This window comes from Danio rerio, chromosome 4 (assembly GCF_049306965.1).
Source record: "Danio rerio strain Tuebingen ecotype United States chromosome 4, GRCz12tu, whole genome shotgun sequence".
Taxonomy (NCBI): Eukaryota; Metazoa; Chordata; class Actinopteri; order Cypriniformes; family Danionidae; genus Danio; species Danio rerio.
Window position 1 is genome coordinate 44,251,627 of NC_133179.1, and position 24,853 is coordinate 44,276,479.

The window sequence follows — 24,853 nt, forward strand, 5'->3', positions numbered from 1 at the left end:
AATCAGTTTAAATGTAGCCTGAAGAAGAAATATCAAAGTGTGTTTGAAGGAATTGCTCAGCAAGGAGACTCCACACTTCTGAATAAGATCTACACAGATCTCTATATCACTCAGGGTGCGAGTGAACAGGTCAACACTGAACATGAGATCAGACAGATTGAAGCTGCTTCCAGACGTCATCAGTCACTAGAGATACAGGTTGAATGCAAACATTTGTTTGAAGCAGCTGAACAAGACGAGCAGATCAGAACTGTCCTGACAAAAGGAGTTGCTGGCATCGGGAAATCAGTCTCTGTGCAAAAGTTTGTTCTGGATTGGGCTGAAGGGAAAGAAAATCAAGACATCAGCTTCATATTTCCTCTTCCATTCAGAGAGATGAACTTAAAGGAGAAAGAAAGACAAAGTTTAAAAGACCTCATAGCTCAGTTTTTCCCAGAGACTAAAGGACTGAACCTTACAAGAAGCACACGATTCAAAGTCCTGTTCATCCTTGATGGATTGGATGAATGTCGTCTTCCTCTGAACTTTGCTGGTAATGAGACGTGTCGTGATGTATCTTCAGCAGTCTCTCTGGATGTTCTCCTGACGAACCTCATCAAGGGAAATCTGCTTCCTTCTGCTCTCATCTGGATCACCAGCAGACCAGCAGCTGCCAGTAAGATTCCTGCTGACTGTATCGACCGGCTGACAGAAATACGAGGATTCAATGATGCCCAAAAGGAGGAGTACTTCAGAAAGAGACTCACAGATCAGAATCAGGCCAGAGAAATCATTGATCACATTAAACAGTCAAAGAGTCTCTTTATTATGTGCCACATCCCAGTCTTCTGCTGGATTTCAGCCACTGTTCTCCAGAACATACTGAAACTGAAACACAGGGCTCATGCTGAAACACTGCAGGAATCTCTCAAGACTCTGACACAGGTGTACACACACTTTCTCCGCTTTCAGATCCAGCAGAGCAGAAGAAAGTATGATGGAGAAAACACAGCAGATGTCTCCTGGGATCCAAAGCTCATCCTTTCACTGGGGAAACTGGCCTTCCAGCAGCTGGAAAGAAACAATGTGATCTTCTATGAGAGCGATCTGAAAGACTGTGGCATTGACGTCTATAAGGCATCGGTGTACTCAGGCATGTGTACCCAGATCTTTAAGGAGGAGACGGGAATCATTCTTGGTACCATGTACTGCTTTCTTCACTTGAGCATTCAGGAGTTCATTGCAGCGCTATATCAACATCTGGACATCGACCAGGATCGTGGATGGTTTATAATACAGATAAGCAAAAATAAAAGCATGATTGATTTCCTGAAGGCTGCAGTGGACAAGGCTCTGGAAAATGAGAATGGACATCTGGACCTTTACCTTCGCTTCCTTCTCGGTCTGTCACTCCAGTCTAATCGACAACTCTTACGAGGCCTGTTGACACAGCAGGATGACATAGACCAGAGCAAAGAGGAAATAATTGCATACATCAAGCAGAAACTTGAAGGGAATCTGTCTCCAGAGAGATCCATCAATCTGTTCTACTGTCTGAATGAACTGAACGACCAAACTCTGCTGAAAGAGATTCAGTCTCACCTCAATAGAGGAAGTCTGTCATCTGCTCGCCTTTCACCTGCCCAGTGGTCTGCTCTGGTCTTTGTGTTGTTGACCTCAGAGGAGGAGCTGGAGGAGTTTGAGCTTCAGAAATTCCAGAGATCAGACGAGTGTCTCATCAGACTATCAGCAGTCATCAAATCCTCCAAAAGAGCTCTGTAAGTCAAAGTCTGTTTTGTTTTCATCTAAGAAAGACATTTTCTGATATTAAATAATACAATTGATCATGTTAGTGAATGTGTACAGTATTGTTCTTGTCAGCACTTAAAAATACTGTGAATAATTGTTTATTATTTAATATTTCATATTGTTTTTAATATTATTCAGATTAATGTATCGGCAATGGTTGTTTAAGGCATAGTTTACCCAACACTGTAAGTTTACTCTTTTACTCTCCTTCAAGGGGTTGTTAACCTTTCTCAAAGTTTCTTTTTCCCGTTGAACATGAAATAAAATATTTTAATGAAAGATGGAAACCTGTAATCATTCATTTATGAAGGTCAAAGGCTGATGTTTTTCATTTTAAAATATATTTTGTGTTCAACAGAATAAAGAAGCTCATAAAGGTTTGGAACTACTTGAGGCTAATGTTTGGGTAAATGTTTGGTTGAACTCTCCCTTTAAAGGTCACCTATAATGAAAATCATCTGTGGTAAGCAGTTTTGACAGATCTGTGTGTAGTATAGTGGGGATAGAAACACAAGTCAGTCTCTTATTTTAAATTTCCTGGCATTAAATTAGGATCCAAATCTCTGCAATTCTGAGATCCACCAAAACGTTGCAACAACTGTAAGAATCCAGACCCTCTAATATGTCCCGTACTCTAAGAATTAGCTCATAAGTTTGAATTAATTTAAATTAATTCTTAGGGATTCAAATCAGAAGATTCAAATGACTGGCTCACAGTCAGAAATAGGTTAACACGTACACTTACGTCATCTATTGGTCCACCCTAACAGAAGCAAGCAGCAAAACTTTATCTTTAGTAAATCTATGTTATATTATTACGTGGCCAACTATAATAATATAAAACAGGATTTCAGTATTTACACAAGTGAGGTAGCAAGACCATATAGCTGACGCAGTAACTTAGAAACTCCAACAAGGATCTTAAAATGAAACACAAGTTTATTAACCTACACACACAGTAAACTACTCTACGTAAAACAGACAAACATACACACACACACACAACACACACACACACACACACACACACACAGTTCTGGAATGAGTGAAGCATTGCAACCTGAGAAAACCACCAAGCAGAGAATCTGACTAGGGTTTGCTGCTTAAATTAACACCAGCTTCAGCAAGGAGTGGAAAGTTGGTTTGTGTTTACTTGCGTTTTGATGACCAGTCTCACTCGTCAGCTGGTTAAGAGAAAACCCAGCAAGCTGAATGGTTGCAGCGCGTTGACTTGGCTGGGATGTCCTTCGTTGGAGAGGGTTTTCCTTCGTCTTCCGGAGGGTGGTACTCCCTGTCCCGGTGACGGAGAGTTTGACATCAGCACGCAAAAAGTTTGTGGAATGGGGATTCCTTCAATGATCTGCTCCTTGGCAGAATTACAAGACTTAGGAAGTCCGAGTTCAAGAAGTTGAGTTACTGACCTTATTGCTGGATGGGGCTGCGTCCGAGTGTTCAAGGAAAAGCGGTTATACAAGCAGAACAGGGTCAGACTGAGTTCATGCGAGTCGTGAACGTACACAGAAGCAGCGTGAGCTCCTGTGAATGAGTTCTCGTTGCCATAGTGATGTAACAGCGGACAGACACACGCTTTATACGGGCTAGGCGATCATTCTTTTAGATTGTTATCCTTTATTGTTTCCATGGTGACGCGTCATGTTTGTCACTTAACACACTGCAACCACAATAGCGCTGTATGAAAGATGTAGCCCTTTCACTTAGTTTTGTTTTTCTGTTTTAATTCAACATTCACACGCTTGCTCATCCTGTCATCAGATACCTGATATTCCAGTTCACAATAACGTGTAAGTGATCATGATTTATAATGTGAGATGGCCGTCGCCATGTTTACTTGCAGCAGTTCATAAAAGCAGAACACGCAGGAATCAGCACACAAATTCACCAGTTGCTCCCAAAATACATGCAAGTGAGTGTCTGGTGAACTTAGAGAAGAGTAGATTCAACTTTATAGCCATGTGTATCTGATATGAATAAAACACATCAGCAAATTATATTTGAATGAATTGTTGGACTTTCATAGACTTTCTTGTGTGTTTCACAAACTCTAAATGTCTTGTTTTACTAGTGCTTGTTTGTATTTACATGTAAATGTTTATCTAAAACATAAAATAAGCATTAGGTGGTTAAAACGCTGCATAATTGTGATGATATGACTCGTCTTTCTCTGGCTCAGCACCAGTCAACACACCTGCTGTTGAACTCCTTTCCTCCTCATCCCTGTCTATGAGGCGCTGAACTCTGTATCAGTGAGTGAGAGAAACCTTGTTTGCTCCGCTCCATGCAAGTGTTTATTTAATAATCAAGTGTTACTGTGTTGTGCAACACAACGAATCGATTATGAAATTCGTTGCCAACGCTCTTAGTAATCGCACTGATTTATATACAAGTCCTGCTGGCCGGCAGCTTACACAACTTTTTTAAGTGTTGTGAATGAAGCGCGCTGGGACGAATGTCTGCATGTGCCCAATAGAAACAAGGCAGCCAGCAGGCAGAGAGGAAAACACTCCATGGCAACTCTGCTGTAACTTTAACTCATTGGAAAATGTTTCTCTGCCTGCGTCATGTTCAGCTGATGTCCCGCCCCCGAGAGCCATATACCCCACTGTGATTGGTGGGCTTGTTCAGCTCCTCAAACAACACTGTAAAGTGCCGTACATATCAAACTCAACATCAATATTGTGTTTGTCCTCTACACAGACTACAGGGCTGTAATCTCACTGTTCAGTGCTGTGAGAGTTTGTCTTCAGTTCTACAATCCTCAAACTGTGTGCTGAGAGAGCTGGACCTGAGTAACAACGACCTGCAGGATTCAGGAGTGAAGAAGCTCTCTGATGGACTGAAGAAACCAGAGTGTAAACTGGAGATACTGAGGTAAATGACTGTCCACTCAACAGCAACTACAAAAAGAGAGTTACATATTGGATAAACAAATATTGAAGCCCCTTTCCCCACTCAGTGTGTTGGCAGATTGGCAGTGATTGTATTCATATCTATACAAGTCTGTGTGTAAAGGCAAATATATTCAAAAGCATTACTGAGTAAAATACAAATGCTGAATTATCTAATTGTTTTTTTGATAGACAGAAATATGACTGTAAACAGTTAATCAGTGTATTTATTAATTATTTAGATGAATTGTCTCTAAGTTCTGTACTCATATTTTATATGTTTATTTATATTTTTTTTATATTTGAATGTTTATGTTAAAGTTTTTACAGTTTGCAGTTTTCCTGAAAACATATAAAAGTCGCATGACAACCTTATTATCTAAACTGAAGAAGTGTCTTGGCCTTGTTAACATTTGGACTCAAAGGTGGATTGACTACAGCTCTCGTGACTGTCAGACAGGAGACAAAGACACCAAGAGATTGAGTTTGTGTGTGTTTAGTTTATTTACAGTAATGTCCACAATATAATCTAAATATGATCTAAATATAATCTAAATATGAATAATGGAAATCAGCTCATTTTCAATTACACTTTATACTTCAAGATTTCCTTCTGAGGTCAAGTGTGTCTTATTCCTCACAGCAGACTTTACAGCTTGATGTGGTGTATTATGAACAATGTCTTTGCTCTGTACACTTCTACAGATGATGTTGAGTCCTTGTTGAGTGTGTTTGCTGATGCGAGGGCTCGATCAATAGGGAGAGCTGATCAGGATGTGTGTGTTAATCACTGCTGTTGACATGAGCAGAAACAGCAGTCAGCATCTTCACAACACAAAGAGATGTGTGATTGTCCAACTGTGTGATGTGGACTATTGCTGTGTTTGTAGATTGTCTGGCTGTATGGTGACAGAGGAAGGCTGTGGTTTTCTGTCTTCAGCTCTGACTTCAAACCCCTCACACCTGAGAGAGCTGGATCTGAGCTACAATCATCCAGGAGATTCAGGAGTCAAGCTGCTCTCTGAACAACTGGAGGATCCAAACTACACACTGGACAAACTCAAGTATGTGGAGCAGCACTGCTGTCGTAGCGCTGAATGCTCTTAACTGTTTCCTGACAGCCATTTTTATTTATTTGTTTTTTGTGATTATTACTTAAATGTGACAGCCCTCTGAATAATCTCTGGCCAAGAATATCTGACCATATTATATATTAAATTAAAGAACCACCCTGCTTTCCTACAACAAACAGGTTTAATCTATTTTCTCAATCATCTGTTTCTGTTTTATACACACTTAACTAAAGTAAGAATTCATGACAAATGTACATTTAATACAAAAACTGAAAATATATTTTTCTAAAAGCTTAAAAACATTTAAATATCTGCATTTACAAGATATATAGTCTATAACACACACACACAATACTAGTGTTTGTCTTTGAGCTCCACAGTGAATCAGATTTGTCATCACAGTTGTGAATGTGTAAATGTGTAAATGAGTGGTTCCAGCAAGTCTCATATCACTAATCACACACTCTCAGCTCAGAATGATTGAGTTCTGAGTCTGTTTGGAGATGATGAAGAGGCATTTGACAGAAGATGAAGATCTCCATCATATTTCAAGTCATTTAACACTGAATTCTGCTTTATTATTGTGCTGCGCTTTTGTCAATTGATCATTGAATGAATCCTTCAGTCTTTATAACTGTCTGTTTCTGTGTTTCCATTCTGTTTTCTGTTTCCACATCTGATCTAAAAGCTCTGTGTGTCATTCAGAAGCTGATTTGACAGCTCCACACACACTCATGTTGTTTTACTGCAGTTATTAATGCACTGAGATCAGCCAATCACAATCCAGCATTCAGCACACACTCCACATGTCTTATTGTGTGTGTGTGTGTGTGTGTGTGTGTGTGTGTGTGTGTGTGTGTGTGTGTGTGTGTGTGTGTGTGTGTGTGTTATAAGCTGATGTTTGTGTACTGACTGAAGGACAACCTGTGTGTGTGTGTGCGTGTGCGAACGTGTGTTTGTGTGTGCGCGCATACTTGGGTGCGTGTGTGTGTATCTGTGTGTGTGTGTGTTAAGCTGATGTTTGTGTACTGACTGAATGTCAATCTGTGTGTGTTTACAGTCTGGATCATGGAGGACAGAAGAGGATTATGGCAGGACCACGCAAATGTAGGACTAACACACACACACACACACACACACACACACAGCTGTGGTTATAAATGTGTGTGTTCTTCTGTTCAGATGTCTGTTTCCTCACTCTGGATCCAAACACAGCAAACACTCGTCTCATTCTGTCTGAGGAGAACAGAAAGGTGAAGAGTGTGGAGGAGAATCAGCCTTATCCTGATCATCCAGACAGATTTGATGATCATCTTCAGTTGTTGTGCAGAGAGAGTGTGTGTGGACGCTGTTACTGGGAGATTGACTGGAGTGGAGTTGAAGTGTGTATATCAGTGTCATATAAGAGCATCAGGAGGAAGGGAGGTGCTGAGTGTGAGTTTGGATTTAATGCTCAGTCCTGGAGTTTGATCTGCTCTTCCTCCAGTTTCACATTCAGACACAATCACACACACACTCGTCTCCCAGTGAAGCCGATCAGCAGGAGAATAGGAGTGTTTGTGGATCACAGTGCAGGAACTCTGATCTTCTACAACATCTATAGAGACACAATGAGCCTCATCCACTCAGTCCAGACCACATTCACTGAGCCGCTCTGCCCTGGGTTTTGGGTTTGGTCTGGATCATCAGTGAAACTGAGCTGAAGACTGACGAGAGATTTACCCAGAATCCTCTGCAGGAGCAGTCAGGAGCAGTGTGTGTGTCTGTGTGAGTCTGTATTTGTGTGTGTGCATGCATGCTTGTGTGTGAGAGAGTATGTGTGCATGAGTGTGCATGTGAGAGTGTCTGTTTTTGTGTGTGTGTGCGATAGACAGTGTGTGTGTTTGTGTGTGTGTGTGTGTGTGTGTGTGTGTGTGTGTGTGAGAGAAAGTCTGTGTTTGCGTCTGTCTGTGTGTGTGTGAGAAAGAGACAGCGTGCGCGTTGGTGTGTGTGTGAGAGAGAGAGTATGCGCGTTTGTGGGTGTGAGCATGTGTGTGCGCATGTGTGTGTGTGTGCGTGCATGTGTTCACTGCTCTGTGTGTGCATGTGTAGTGTGAGAGTGTCTATGTTTGTGTGTGTGTGAGAGAGAGTTTGTATTTGTGTGTGTGTGTGTGTGTGTGTCCATGTGTATGTATGTATGTGTTCACTGTTATGTGCGCGCGTGTGTGTGTGTGTGTGTGTGTGTGGGAGAGAGAGAACACGTGTGTGCGTGCGTGCGTGCGTGCGTGTGTGTGAGAGAGAGAGAGAGAGAGAACGTGTGTGCGTGTGCGTGTGTGTGTGTGCGTGCGTGCGTGTGTGTGTTTCTCAGTCTTCATCAGTGTCATCACTGATGTTTATGAAGTGTCCTCCAGGATGCTGCTGTGTTCAGATCAGCTCATTCTTGTCTACAGATTGATCTTCTTCATTGTTTCTCTGTTGTTTGAGCACAAATAATAAAAGTCAATGTCAAATCCACTGCTGATATTAGAATGTGATGATGAACATGGAAATGTCTGAATCTCTGTCAAATCTTGAATCAACTGTAGAGAAATCCAGCAGCTCAATGAATAAAGGAGAAATGAAGTGTGACGTTTGTTTCTGCTCTTCTGATCTTCTTCTTCTTCATGATTTGACTTGAACTGAACAATAAAAACACATTTATTCCAGTATTTATTGATCTGTTCATGTTAGTTGATGACAATAAAGTTGTTCTCTGTTAGTTTTTGTTGACTCTCAGTGCATTAACTGATGTTCACAAGCACAACTGTGCATTAATAATGCTTAATAAAGCGAATAAATCAAGCTCAGTAATGTCTGTCCAGTAATAAGCCTGTAACTCTTGACTAGATGAGGAGTTTTCAGTGTTGGATTGACTAAAGTAGGAAAACACACAGTTTAGCTGAAGCTTTCCTGCTGCGCTCAGAGAAATAAAGACTTCTGCTCCATCAAGACCAACACAGAGACACTGAGGAGGAGCTTCTGAACACAGACCAATCACAACACAGCACACACACATTCAGCACGTCTGTGGACACATCTGCACATTCAGCCACAGTTACACACTTCACACACACACATCTCTGTGTGTATTCTAGTTCAGTTCAGTTATGGTGTCACTGTACATGGAGTCAGTTTACAGCTAAAGTTCTCTACAGTTGTATAGCCGCGGGGTTTAATGTGTTGATTTTATTCTCTACAGATATATTTCCAATGACTAATGTTTGTCTATATTTTATTTCTTATTTCATTCAGTCATTTATTTCTCATCTATAATCTTGTTGTGTTTAAGGTCATGGCTGGTCGTGTCAGCATTTCACTGGATATTGTCGTGTGTATGAGTTTGTATTTGATAAAGAAAACTGAATTTTAATGTAAAGTCAAATGAGATATTGAATGAAACAACATTTCAGCTGAAGTTAAAGTCTGATTTTCTCTTGATTTTTCATCTTTATTAACACGATGCGATTCTCCCTTGTATATTCACTGGGTTCAGCTAATGTGTCTAACAGTAATATTCTGTGCTAGTTTCAGCATCCTGATCATCTTGAGTTGCTTATTAGTTCCAGTACTGACTGATCTAATGTAGGTCTTATTGTAAATTGTCCTATAAAATATATAAACACAGAGATCTGTAAGTGCTGTATTCATATATAGACCCATTGTGGCTATTGTTTCTTGCTCTAACTTACCGGATTTATTTTTGTTAATTACTCTCATATAAAGAGAAGTTATTATGTTTCTGTTCATAGTTTTATTTATTTTGAACAAGACATTTTTATTGCTTTGTTATTTTTTTTAACAGGATAAAGTGTCCAAACGCAGAGAAAACCTATATATAAGTCATGACTAAGAGTAAGTGGCAAAAAAGGTTTAAAAAAAGACTTTTATTTTGGCGTGGCTTGTGACTCCATAAGCCTGCGAGAAAGGTTTGTTTTAAAACGTTTAGCCTTATATAAAGCGATTGATTAAAGTTTCAGTTTTTTCATTCAGCGCTAAATTATGAACCTGCTGTTGACAATATTATTTTAAACCTTTTATGCAACGTAGTACTATTTAACTCACAGTAATGAGGTCTATTGTTTGAATAAAGATAAGACAAACTTTTTGTCCCCTCAGTTACTGAGAATAAAATAGTACTACGCTGTATAAAGCGTTTAAATATTATTGTCAACAACAGGTACATAATTAAGCATCGGATAAAAAACTGAAACTGTAACTAAATCGGTTTATATGTGTAAACGTTTAAAAAGCACAAGCTTTTCTCCAGTTGGATCACTGAAGCGGCGCCGCCTAATGACGTCCCACGCTAGAATAAAAGTCTTTTGTTTAGCTTTTTTGCCACTTACTGTTGCTGTCATGACTTATTGATACATTTCTCCCATGTTTTTCACTTTATACTATTTCTGCTCTCTCTCTCTCACACATGTCACATTTTAGATGCTTTATTGGCATGACAATTAACTGTACAGTATTGCCAAAGCAGTGCAGTGTCGCTGTGTACAAACAAGACAGTTCAAAAAGGGCAGCAGTGCAAACAAATATAGATATAAAATATAATACAGAGAAAACACAAAAATAAATAAAATAAAAATAAATTAATTAGAATAAAAAATTATTTATTAAATTAAAAATAGCTCTATTGCAGAAGGCCATTCTTCCAGACTTATAACTAAACATTTATCAGAACTAATTTCAGCCAGATAGATTTCTCTATTTATAGACTTCCCAACTTTATTGCTATAGTACAAGCATTTTGTAAACTCTGTATTACAGCAGTTGGAAAGTCTAATTAAATGAGTTCAAGGGTGAAGAGCCCAACTAAACCAGCCCCTCACTCCATTACGGTGACACAAAAAACACCTAAATTTATGTTGGATCTCAATGAGAATAGTATGGAAGTCAAATCAGTCAGTAATAAGTGTGTGTCTGCTGTTGTTTGTGGAGTTGTTTAATGATCCTCTGCTGAGACTGAAGCTGTTTTATTTGATTTTATTTAATGTTGTAACTCAAGTCACTGTGTTTCTTGTTTATTTTCTTCAGTAATTGTAATTATTAACAGCAGGTGTTCATCAGTGTCTGAATTCATTTATTAGTGTTCATTAAAACTGTCAGGTGAACTATATTAGTTAACTAGTGTATGAAATAGTGAACAAGGACACAAAGTGTGATTTCAAACACAGACTTCAAAACATCGAATCTGAACTCTGTTAGCTCACAGTTTTCTGCAGTTGGTTACTTTCTCGAAAACAAAAATGTTACCCAGAAAGCACTGTTTTTAACAGAATATTACTGTTTTAGTGAAAAAACATTATTTTACCGTAGAATCTGACCGTTTTTTTAACAGCAATTTTTTACAGTGTAGATGTGGTTTGGAAAGTGAATTATGCATAGGAAAATATTTAAGACTCTTAAATATTATCATAGTTAACCAGTGGACTATGACTATGCAAATGCGGGCCACGTTATGGATGACACCTCCCAGGGACCAACTCACAGGATCATCTAATCACAATGCTGGATTTGAAAGGTGACATCCTTCAATCCCGCCTTCCAGAGAAAGTATTAAAGACATTTTCTTAAACAAAGAAGGCCTGTAAAAAGTCTGTTAAGTGTGGGTCCTAAAGAGTGTGTCATAAAAGGTGGTCGAAGAGTGGTCAAAGTGTGGTTCATGGTGGTTTGCGGGGTTTTGTCCTAAACATCAGACCTTTTGCTGCGTGTTCCAGCAAGGATTTGGTAATTGGATTCACAGTGCTTTTTTAAGGCGTCTGAACCATCGCATCAAGGCCACCACCTCCAAAAATCTGCGTGTCCCAGATTTCCAGGAACTCTACCTTCAAAGAAAAGGCATCGGCATGTTCCCAGCATCGAACCACCACCTCCAGAAATCTCCAATTTCTGCGTGTTCCAGAAGATACAGAATTTCTACGCTCAAGGATAAAGACGTCGGCGTGTTCCCGACATCGAACCACCACTTCTAGAAATCTCCAGTCTGCGTGTTTCAGAAACTACAGATTTCTTCCACTCAAAGCTCAAGAGAGCCAAGTCTGCTCGTTTCATGCTTCAAGATCTGCAGGAAGATCCAACTTCTTCCATCCACTGCATCAAAGGCAGAAACGTAAATATTCCACTTGCCAACCCTTTAAATTAAACCTTTGCATAGTGTGTTTCAGTATAAAATATTCTAATTAATTAGATGTTTAAAACTGATATTCTTTAATAACAAAAACTTGCTCAGTTCTTTGTTATTGTAAAATAAGGTTTACCTTACATTAACTTAATCACCTTCATCACTCGCCTATGCACTTCATTTATTGTACTTTTAGTAATTGTAGTTACCCTTGATTACTATTTTGTTAATAAATACACCTTTATTACAATTGTGTTTTCCTTGTGTTGATAATACAGAAAAAGGCTCTACAAGTCAAACGATCTCATTATCCTTCAGATTTGGCCAGATAATAAACTCCTCATTTGTATAATTTAACTAACAATATTTTATTGTTAATTATTTTGACAGTGGAAAGCTGTCTGGTGCCCCGTTTAAAAGGAGTTATTTATCTGTTATTTCTACATATTTGGTGCCCTGTGTATAAAATATCATAATTAATATCAATACCTAAATATTGATTTTAATATTTGATAAATCCAATCATCACTACAACTCCAAAAGTGTCGATTCCTCAATGACCTAGTGCTGGAATTGACTCGAAGACAGGAATCTACTCCCAGAAACGAGTCTGTTTTTTTTTCTTCTTCAAACTCTCCAGAATGAAGCAGTTACACGCTACACTACAGTTATAATGCTTATTCTTGAGCACAATGAACATCGAAGACACGCTTTACACGTTTGCTTTTGAATTTTAAGACCACCAGCACTAGCTATTAGAATTAGTGCTGCGGGAGTGCTCTTTGTAACATTATTATGTGACCATAGAATGACTAAAACAGAACTTCCTCCTTAAGTCATATTGGAAATGTTATTATATGCTTAAAGGAGGACCATGTAAAAACGTTCTATTAATGTTAGAAAGGTTCTCTTTGTAACGTCATTATGTGACCATCGCAGGACGAAAAAAGAACGTCCTCCTTAAGTCATATTGGAAACGTTATTATATGACTAAAGGAGGACCATGTGAAAAAGTTCTGTTAATGATAGAAAAGTTCTCTTTGTAACGTTATTATGTGACCATAGAATGACCAAAACAACATCCTCTTAAAGTCATACTGGGAACGTTATTTTATGACTAAAAGAGAACGTTTTAAGAACATCCCTAATGTTCTGTAAAGGTTGCACAAGGAACGAGAACGTCGCCTTCAACCTGCGACAGACATCATGAGGACTTCAGTAACAAAACAAGGGTCTTTGCTCTGTTGCTTCGATACGTACTTTCACTTTTTGTGTCTCACAGCTAGTCGTTTAGATTGTACTCACACTAGGTACAGTTGCCTCGACTGGGCCAAAGCGGCTTGTCCCCCCTCCCGTCTCCCCCGACGGCCCGCGCTCACACCACAAACGGGCTTCGGCACGCTTATGTCATCGCTGCTGGGCTGTTCAGTGAGAAGCACTCTCTCACTCAGCAGCACAGTGGAGATTTCTCTAGTTATATCGTTTCAGTCGTTTGTTATGCAGTCAAATATTTTGCCAAACAGTCCTTAGGGATGCGAGGACACGCAGTCAGATATTTCGCCGAACAGATCCGCCACTTTTGGCGCTTATAAACAGTCATAAAGCTCTCGTGCTGCAGGAAAGAGGAGGTCTGCTGAAGGCGCGCAGCTGTCGTGAAGTGAGGGGTTTTCTTTAATAAACTACGGCAGTTTGCGTTCACTGAACAGTAAGAATGATTAATAAATCCATATGAAACAGTCCCTTAAAAGTCACGTCTCGCTTTCAGTTTCGGGCTTTGGCGCGTTTTGCACTCACACACAAACGTACCGCGCCAAAGCCTAAGTGAACCGGGCTCAGGCACACCTCTTCCAACCGGGCCAGGGCCGGCCAAGTGAACTGTGCTTGAGCCCAATTCAGCGCACTCACACTTCTCAAACGATCCGGGGAACGGGCCTGGGCACGGTACGGATGGCATAGTGTGAGTAGGCCCTAAGTTTACACTGCTCATCTTGACACGGTTTCTCTACTTGTTTCCCCGCACTGCAACAGTTCAGTCAACTTCTCTTTCTTCCACACACCACATAATGCTGCCCACTTCAACTCTCTTCCTCTTTCTTTTTTTTTTCAAATCTGTGTCTTATCAATATGACCAAAATGACTTTTATAATCAATTATGTAAGAAACTCTGAAAACTGGACTGACACTGTTTAAATTTACTATAACTTCTATGGTAAGTGGCTTTGGCACACTTTACATTGTAAAAGCACTAGATACATAAAGATAATTAAATTGATTTTGCTTAAATGTGTGCAAGGGACCAAACAAAATATGATCTGATTTATTTTAGATTTAATGGGCATCAAATTTACAGTGTGTAGCCAATGTTTCCAGTGTCTTTTCACTTTTCAGCTTTTGATGAGAGTTTTAAAGACTTAATGAAAACTAATGTTTTATTTTTTTTTATTTCAGACCTAATTGAAGAGAATGAGGAGAATAAAGAGGAGGAACATAGTGTCAAAATTGAGGAAAAAACTCATTTACACACTGATGGTATTTTGAAAAGGAGAGACACCTGCACTCAGTGTGGAAAATGTTTCAGCCGATCATCATCCCTTAATAAACACATGAGGATCCACACTGGAGGGAAACCATATACTTGCACTCAGTGTGGGAAGACTTTTAACAGCTCATCACTACTTAATCAACACATGAGGATCCACACTGGAGAGAAACCATTCACATGCACTCAGTGTGGAAAGAGTTTTGGAAGAAAAGGCAATCTTAAGATTCACATGAAGATCCACACTGGAGAGAAACCATTCACATGCTGTCAGTGTGGGAAGAGTTTTAACTGCTTATCACACTTTAATCTACACATGAGGATCCACACTGGAGAGACACCATTCACATGCACTCAGTGTGGGAAGAGTTTCAGCCAATCATCATCCCTTAATCAACACATGAGGATCCACACCGGAAATAAACCATTCACATGCACTCAGTGTGGGAAAAGTTTTAAAAGCTCATCACACCTTATTCGACACATGAGGATCCACACTGGAGAGAAACCATTCACATGCACTCAATGTGGGAAGAGTTTCAACCAATCATCACAACTTAATCAACACATGATGATCCACACTGGAGAGAAACCATTTACATGCACTCAGTGTGGGAAGAGTTTCACTCGATCATCATCCCTTAATCTACACATATTAACCCACACTAGAGAGAAATCATTCATTTGTACTTAAGCAAGAGAATAGTCCCGTTTTCCCCATGCATAGAAGTAAATACAAAAGTTTAGTATCATTTTAAAGAAAACCCTTTAAAATTACATTTAATACTGTTGACAAGTACAATTATTGTTTATATTGTCTGTGTTAAAATAAACACACAAAAAATCGCTTTTTATATAAACTGAAGTTTGAAAATGTGTAACTCAGGCCTTGAGTGCTCCAGCACCCTGGAACCAATTTCATTTCTTTCCAGCAGGTGTCGGTAAACACACAAAAAACGAAATTTCTCTTTTTTAATAATACATGCAAGAGTTATTCTATTACAACTGCAAGAAGGAAACATGCCAAAAAATGTATTTCTGCCTACCTAATTTTGTAGTCTCCCCAGATCCACATACAATACAATAAATGCAATATCTTATTGTCATTTTAAAGAAAATACTTTGAAATTACAAAAAAAAAAAAAAAAACTGCTATAGGTGATACATATTATTATTATTATATATATTGTTGATCTTATGATGAACCACCTCAACACAAACCGCTTTTAGTTTTTTTTTTTTGGTTCTAAAGCCAGCCTTAGTGCAAAACTCCGGCCCTGTGTGCTCTATCAAACCGAGGCCAGTTTTGTTTGTTACCAGCATGTCAGGAGGCACTGGAAAAAAAAATAATTTTGTCTTTATCATGTAGTTTGCAAGAATTATTTTAGTTCAACCTGTAAGAGTTGAAATATTGCAAATATTTTGATGTCTTTGACAATTCAAAACATGAGCTGAAAACAGAGACTGGTGACTCCAAAACCCAGCAGGTGGGAATGCGGGAAAAACCAGTTCCTGCTGCATTTGCATCGGAGTCTGCTGAAACTCAGCTTCATCCACCCCATCTCACACATATGGTCATTTCAATGTTTAAATGTTCTAGATTAACCAAACTGACTTTAACTATCATGTTTGATATCATTTGAAATGTCTCAGTGCGACTGGTACAATGGTCTCATTCTCTCAGAAATAGACATAATCAAAACAATAAATATATAACTTCAGGCATCTTTTGAACCACTGTGAAGGGTGTGACTTTTCCACAGGCAGCACTAAGTGTGAATGCCTTTTGTTTTACACACACCCCCTTCCTTGAGGGAATTCTTGGATTATTTAAGGTAAGGTTTGAGAAAGGCTCAGGGCGATTCTGCCTAACCAGATCAGCCCATAACATGGAGCCTGCTCAATCTTATGTATATTTCAAAGTCAGGATATGCATCTTTTCATCTTGGATTCGTCTGTGATAATTTGATGTGTTGTATTGATCATTTATGAATTGACTGATTGAAATTGGCATAATACATTTACCTGACTAATAAATTGTAATGTTTTGAATTATTCAAGCAGAGTTTGTGTTATTATCTCTAGTAGATTGTGGTAATTTCATAGCACCAAAAGCCCCTGTACAGGTTAGTAGCGGACTAGAACACGGTAGACGGAGCATTGCGGCACGCTATACGATGTCTCTAGAGCTCCGACTAACACATTGGCATTAATTCATGTATACTTAGGCTGTAAAAGGATATCTAAGGGGATAGTCTTTCACCTGATAAACTTATAATTCTTTTTAGATAGTATAGTGATTATTTGAAGTTACTAATAGTTTAGGTACGACTGGTCTGCTTAATTCTATAGTAATGATCATTATATGACTAAATAGCTCTGTTTGATTTAGGAGGTAGCAGACCTATGGGGACCGCATAAAAAATATCCTAATCTGAGTAAGTAGGGTTCTGCCTTTTTAGGATAGCGGTCAATCGCCACTGTTTAATGACCAAGACTGACATGCTTGTGTTTAAGAAATTGTATACTCGGCCGGTACAAGATTCAGGATGTTATAGGAATCCCAATGAACGAGAATAACATAAAATGATGAACCGAAGAGAATATTCAATCATAATCTAAATTAATGTGAACGGAAACAAAATAACCTTCTCAATGTTTTATAATTGGAGTCAGATAAAACGAGGATAAATATATTAATATTCTAAACCACCTCATACTAAAATTGGAGTCAGATATGAGTTAAGTTTAGTATAAATCAACATTGTGCACTGGAAAGATCGAACATGCAGTGAACCTTCATCCACCAGTGGATACCGTCATTGGACCGACTGGCTGGACCTTACAAAATAACCAAAAGGTGGGAAAACACAACTTTTCTGTAATTCAAATCACCAAGTTTCCTACCTGTCAAAAGTGAAAATCAAGATATTACAAGGCTTATTATCTCAAAAGTCATAATTTTACTTCTTTATAACCACATCAAAATCATAACACTATATCAAAAAAGCAAATGGCACAGTAGTACTTTTTTTCCCTTGATCCGGTTTTTCTAAAACATAATTTGTTCTGACAAAAATCTTCTTTTAGGGTTCCTTTCCTTTTTTAGAAGCCATTTTTAGAGTTTTGAACAAACCTGTATACCTGTATAACAAACCTGCGCTGTTATATGGAGAGTCTGACCTATGTGTTTGTTTACGCACAGCTTTGTGCGTGGGGGAGAGCCCACCTCTTCCCATTTATTCGGCAGTATCTCCGCCACTGATTGGCCGATCTCATGTCGCGATGTATCAACATAAAACTGAGTGTGTCGCCTTTTCAATGATATATATATAACTTCTAGATGGGCCGACGCTATCTCGAATTTTGGAATATCATGTCCCAAATTTGTTGCGGTTGATACTTACAAGCAGGGGATTACCCCACCCAGCACGACACGTTATTTCAACGTCGTTTATTGGGCTAAATCAAGTCGGCCCGTCATAGACTTCATTTAGTCCAAATATCGACATCGAAAATTAATCTGTATTTGGTCCGTTGGATTTGGTCCAGACATAGACCAAATATCGTCGTGGTCTTTGTTTTGCCCGTTGGATCTGGTTCACATTTAGCCCAGTATTAGACTTGAACATATGGTCATGAAGAATTACATGAGTTCCTCACAAAATGTTTTACATCTTTTGCTTTCTTTCCAGTCCAATGTAGAAAGCCAAATATATTTATATGAATAGCGGTTTCGTGCCATTTACATTTAATTTATGCCAAACAAATTACGACGTTACAGCAGTTAACTCCTTCAGTATGTTCCCTGCTGCTTCATGCACTGATGCAAATTCTTTTCAGGTAAGTCGATTTGTTGATAAAGCAAAAGATTCCTACAAACATTGTAACAAATAATGTAAATTAACATTTCAAGTCCATCAGCGTAAAAAATAGATTTAATAAAATTGCAATACACTTCATAATGCCTTTTTGTTTATGCTTTAATCTATTCATCTTGTTATTAATAATTTATACATTAACTATAATCCTATTTGCTGTAACAACAGGCTAAACACAGGATGCACATCAATACACGCATATTTTTACAAAGTAATTGAAGGATTAAATTATTTCAACAATGATAATTTTCTACATAAATATGAAAATCACTACCTTCATGCCTTCTTACCTCGGGGCTTGGCCCCCTCATCAGACAACAACAATACAACATTTTTTTTTTGCGATTCGTTTCATAACCGAGAAAGCATAGCTACGATGTGATGAATAACATGGTTTTGGCAAGCCAGGCTCATTTACAATCTTGAATAAAGTATAAAGTAACTGCTTTTCTTTGATCTCTTGACTCGCGTGGCCGTGTGTCCCTGACCTGTGTCAACGATATTGAGAGGTCAGTAAAACTGAACATTTCAATATCTCGACTCGAAAGCCGTGTAGAGTTCTGTCGATTGACGCGTTGTCCTTTTTCCATTAAAATATCTCAAATGATCATATGTGATCTCCTCAACTGACAAGGGAAAAACGTCAAAAACATACTAGATGCTTTAAACTGTTGTTAGTGACAGCACAATGCAATATTGAAAATTCTGAAATCAATAATGATTTTTAAATAAATATTTGTCAATACTAGATGTTTTAAAGAGCAGGTCATTGTACACACATAGGCATATAGAGCGCTATGATAAACACCATGTGTGTCAATTAAAACACGTTATATGCAAATTAAACTCTGAACAATGTTTTTGATAGGCTATAAATGATCATGTATTTTTCTACAAGTAAGATAATATGCAAAGATGTGCTGTTAAAAAATTTGTTCATATTATAAAAATAATTTTAAATATAAATTTTTTTTAAAATCACAAAATATAGAAAATTGTATCAAATGTTGATATTTATTGAAGGTATCATCTCAAAGTTTGAAATTCCAGCATTGTGAAAACACTAGTTACAATTATTGTAAACATTATTATATGCATTAAAAGCAATATGAGGGTTTCTATTGCATGTATGTTTGACATTTAAAATTAAATTAAATTAGAATTAAAGCTCTTTTTAACAGCAATTGTTTCTAGTATCTTATTGAAAGCATATTTAGTTTTTTAATTCAGCTTTTGCCAATCACAAATGATTAAATGTTTTAATTAAGGAATAAAAAGGTTTTTTATATTGTTTGTAAACTTACAATATGAATAAATTTAGTAATGTGTAAAAATAACAATAAAACATAGCAAGAAAACTCTTTATGGATAATTACTAAATTGTAAATGAATTGGCAGTAACAATTTACAATTAAATTTTTTTTTAGCTGAACATTCTATTTGCTATAAATGCTAATATCACGTGACACTGAAATCAGGATTAAAATATTTTTAAATTGTCTGATATGTGATTTTTATTAGCAGTATTATTATTATTATATGCATATTTATATTTGTTTTAATAATAAAAAAAAAAAACAATTTGTCCACCTGTCAGGTTTTGGACCATATGGGGCACAGCATGTGTATATTCAGTTTTTGGACCACACTTCATTATTATTGCTCAAGTAACAAAATAATATTGCGCCGTGCCACATTGCGCCAGGTGTGTGATAGGGCCCAATGTCTTTTGTGCTCAGCAGAAGAAACTAATTTTAAACCCCTTTAATTGGAACCAAAGGGTGAGTAAATGAGGAGATGATGTGATGGGTGAACAGAATTTTCAATTTTGGATGAAATGTTTTTCTCCATGGTTATTGATCGAGTAAAAACAGAATCATGCTTAAATGTATAAGCAAGTTGTCATGTAAAATGGCTGTATCAAGCTGTTGAGAAAAAAAGAAAAAAAAACTCATTAATACATTTCATAAACTAAAATCTTGTTTAGATTTTCTTTGTTTATTTAATGTGCGTGATATTCATTTTACTTCTTGGCGAAACTTGGCAAAACACATTTTCTCTGTCGCAGATCCATCACTTTAACCACATCAGTTATAACGTAAAACGCCCATAAGGATGCTCTTAACTGGGTGGAGTAACTACTTTTTCAGAGAAGAACCCATAACTTCTTTGTGCAAATTATATTGTTTTACACGCACACGCATTTAAAACAAAATTCAATATTAGATTTGGTAAAAACATGTCCTCACTTTACATATTAATTGAAATATTTTTAAATGGCACATAGGGTTTGCTTTACTAATATTGAAAAGTTAAACATTACATATTCTATTCTAAAACAGTGGTTCCCAACCTGGGGTCCGCGCCCCCCTAAGGGGGGCGCCAGAGTTCACAAGGGGGGCGCGGGAGAGGATAAGTGTTGAGGTAGAAAAAGGCATAAAATGCTCCACTATTATACAGGGCTGTACAATTAATCCAAAATCCGATTTCGATTTCAAACGATTATAAAAAAGCATTAATCAAGATAAACAATTATATGCATCATATACCGCCCCCTTTCCAGTTGTATGTGTTGCGAAAGACCGCGTGCTTATGTGTGTGTGCAAAACGCACACGCAGTCAGCATTCGCTCTCATTCGCACCCTGAGACGAGCAGAGGAGCGCAGACATCTAGTCATCTTAACGTGAGCGCTTTAATGGTCAAATAGGTGTCAAAACGCGGTGTTTAGTGATTATTTATATTAACCCTCATTTGTGTAATAAACAAACGAGTTGAGGATCAAAAGACGTGAAAGAGAAACCATTAAAGAGACAGCTGCTGCCGCCTGTTTTTATTATCATTAATCAAACATAACGAGAAAATGTTTCTCTGCTCTTGACTGAAGGATTTCTGTAGCTAAAGTGTTTTTCTTACAGTGGAGATGCTTAAAGCACAGTTTGTTTTATATTTTTATTCTATTGTATTTATTCCTTTGCAGGGTGGAAAATAACTGTATATATACACTTGAAGTCAGAATTATTAGCCCTCCTGAATATTAGCAACCCTTTTCCTGGCCAATTTCTGTTAAATGGAAAGAAGTTTTTTTTTTTACTTATTTCTGAACATGATAGTTTTGATATCTCATTTCTAATTACTGATTTCTTTTATCTTTGCTATGATGACAGCACATAATATTTTACTAGATGTTTTTCTAAATATAAGCATTCAAATTTAAGTGCAATTCAAAGGCTTAATTAGAGTAATTAGGCAAGTCATTGTATAACAGTAGTTTCTTCTGCAGACAATCAAAAATATATATTGCTTAAGGGGGCTAATAATATTGATCTTAAAATAGGTTTCAAAATATTTAAACCTGCTTTTATTCTAGCTAAAATAAAACAAATAAGCCTAGAAGAAAAACAAATATTAGAGGAAATACTGTTAAATTCCTTGTTCTGTTAAACATAATTTGGGAAATATTTATAAAAAAAAAATTCTCAGGAATATATGTATTTTTAAGTACCAAAAAAAAAAAAAAAATCAAAACACATGCTTAAAATTCCAACAAAATAGTAAAAATAATTAAAATAAATAACTCTAAATAATTTTTTACATTTTGCTCACTTGCGCAATGTGCTTGTCCAACTTCTCGTAAAGGCAAAATCAAAACAAAAATGGCAGAGAAACGTCAATGTAATGATTCTTCAGAGGCGAAGAAAAAGATTAGACAGTATGACAAAGCCTATCTAAATACCTATAAACACACACATACAGTAATATATATATACTTTTATATATATATATATATTTTTTTTTTCTCTGGGGGGGGCCCAGAGAAAAAGGTTGGGAACCACTGTTCTAAAACATATCACTTAAGCTAATCCGTATTCTAGTATTTATTATAAAATGAAATGTAATATTTATTATTTTTTAGAAATAAAAAAAAAATCATACTTTAACAATAACTATAATATGATGATAATAATAATAATTATTATTAATAATAATAATTATTGTTATTATAAATAATAATAATATATTATTGTTGTTGTTGTATTTGTTGTGTTTATTATTATTATCATTATTAGGATATTGAAAAGCTTTGTTTCGTCGTGTTGTTTTGGTGACTCTGTTGGTGTAACTAAAAAGTCCACAAGTTTTTCATTTATTTTTGTGCTCAGACTTTTAGGGTCATCTCTTTTTTTTTCTGGGTCTCTGGGGCCTTTCTTGAAGTTCCTCATTTTCATTTTCTGCACTCTCCAGTTCTGGGCTTTCCTCTTGTGGAGTGTCCACATCACTGTCATTGACTGATCCATCCATATGATTTTCAAAATCAAGATTACTGATTGTACTGGGAAAATTTACTAAAGGTGCACAATGTTACAATATTACAGTGCTTAAATGTAAAAACAAACTTAGCATGCATCATTTTTAATTATTACATTACTACATTTAATTACATTACCATAAAAAGTACCTTCTATTCTGTAGAAATACATTCAGGAAAGAAATAGCTGCAGCATATTTCCATTTCTGCTGACGTGTTGCTTCAGAGCCACTTGGCAACTGCTGCCTTTTTTCCACTTTATATAGTTGTCACAAAGTGCCTTCCATCTAATCCTGCACTCATGTTCTGTCAAAAACAGAGAAAATAACGTTGATATTATTGGTTATTTTACAGGTATTTGGCAACAGGAAACTCAGTCAGAACAATTGCCTTTCATTATTCTTTGGGGGAGAGCACAGTGGCTAAAGCCATCAAGGACACATGTGCTGCAATTAACAGGAACATGGCACTTACACATTTACCAAGACCTACTGAAGAGGATTGGAGGAATGTAGACCTCCTTCATCAAAGAGCGGGTTTTATGATAATTTAAAACATTTTATGAAAGAGCTCGACTCAAAAAAAGAATTAATATTGGTTGGAGATTTTAATATTAATTGGACTGAAAAGTTACAAAGAAAAAAGCTTCAGGAAATAGTAAGCAGTTTTGACCTAGTGCAGTTAATTCAGGGGCCTAGTAGAATTACTTCATCATCTGAAACCCAAATTGACTTTTATTGATTTTTAGCAATAAACCGGAAAGAGTAACAAAGTCAATAAACTTATTAACAGCGATATCAGATCATAATCTTATATTAGTGGTAAGAAAACTAACAAATCATAGGTTTTTATATCAACAAGATAAAAGAAATGTGTTAAATGTTATACCAAGAAAGCTTAAAAATTAATTTGAAGAGGAAATCAAAAAATTAGATTGAAGAGAGATATTATCTACAGATAATCTAGAAGATGCATCTGAGTGTTTAATTGCAGAAATTAATAAAACCAAAAGTAAATTTAGTAGAAATATCACCTTCTCTAAAAAAAAAAAGCAAAATATACCTTGGTTAAATGAACAATTGTGGAAATTAATGAGACAGAGGGATAATGCCCTAAAGAAATCAATTAAATCAGGGTTAGCCCATGATAAAAGAACCTTTCAGCAACTGCGTAATAAAGTTGTAAAGGAACTAAGACAAGCAAAAGCAATATTTCTTATTGATCTTATAAATAATGCAAAAGGCAATAGTAAGGAAGTATAGGAGAATATTAATAAAGTGCAAAAAAAGATAACTATTAATAATAAAGCCATTGAGTTACAATCTCAGGGACGTTTAATTCAAGATAAGTATCAAATTGCTAGGTTATTTAATAATTTTTTTTATAGATTCAGCCCAAGATTTGGCACAAGGATTTAGTTTTAGAAGTAAAGACATTACATTACCAAATTATTTCTGAAGTATCTGAATCTTGTGTACAAATTTTTTAAGTCAACTTAAGAGTTCTAGAGCTAAAGATGCCTTTGAATGTGACTCAGCATTTTTTAAAAAGTATGCAAATGTTTTTAGTTCACCTTTAACTCACCTTGTTAACTTATCAATAAGACAATCTTATGTTCCAAGTGCCTGGAAGTCAGCAGTAATAACACCCATATTTAAGACTGGAGATCCTACTAATCTGGTGAATTATAGGCCTATCAGTATTTTACCAACTGCCTCTAAAGTAATTGAAAGGTTGTTTGTAATCAGCTGGTAGAGCATTTAAATTTAGATACATTTCCATTACACTCTATGCAGTTTGGATTTAGAGCACGTCATTCTACAGAGACAGCAAACTGTTCCTTTATTGAACAAATTAAATCCAGTCTAGATAGGGGTGGAGTTGTTGGTGCTGTCTTTCTTGATTTTAAAAAGGCCTTTGATAATGTTAACCACAACATACTTTTATCTAAATTATCAAGGTTTAATTTTTCTGCTAACGCATTATCATGGATGGAGTCATATTTAAAATCAAGAAAGCAATGTACAAGAATTAATGGTGCATGCTCACCATACATCAATTGTAATTTTGGAGTTCTACAAGGATCTTGGACCAATTTTGTTTAGTTTATACATTAATGATCTGCCAACAGTGTGTCCAGAAGTTCAGGTTCAAATGTATGCAGACGACACGGTAGTATATACTCACGCTAAAACCAAAGAACATGCTGCTAAA

The 24,853-nt window shown here is 36.8% G+C and overlaps 4 protein-coding genes across 4 annotated transcripts in view; 3 read left to right on the forward strand and 1 right to left on the reverse strand.

The window, feature by feature from the left end:
* Window positions 1–17,869, forward strand: part of LOC137490953 (uncharacterized) — a 245,143-nt gene extending 227,274 nt beyond the window's left edge. The window contains exon 3 of the mRNA XM_073947949.1: window positions 14,361–17,869. Coding sequence (XP_073804050.1) covers window positions 14,361–15,145 — 785 coding nt within the window. The 3' untranslated portion in view covers window positions 15,146–17,869. The remainder of the gene's footprint in view (window positions 1–14,360) is intronic.
* LOC141381669 (BEN domain-containing protein 5-like) overlaps window positions 1–24,853 on the forward strand; it is a 495,902-nt gene that overhangs the window by 276,026 nt on the left and 195,023 nt on the right. The gene's annotated exons all lie outside the window — the stretch shown is intronic.
* Window positions 1–24,853, reverse strand: part of LOC137490939 (uncharacterized) — a 163,008-nt gene that overhangs the window by 124,646 nt on the left and 13,509 nt on the right. The gene's annotated exons all lie outside the window — the stretch shown is intronic.
* The window catches only part of LOC137490923 (NACHT, LRR and PYD domains-containing protein 3), a 78,784-nt gene continuing 59,550 nt past the window's right edge, over window positions 5,620–24,853 (forward strand). Inside the window, exon 1 of the mRNA XM_073947407.1 lies at window positions 5,620–5,758. The gene's annotated coding sequence lies outside the window, so the exon portion shown is untranslated. The remainder of the gene's footprint in view (window positions 5,759–24,853) is intronic.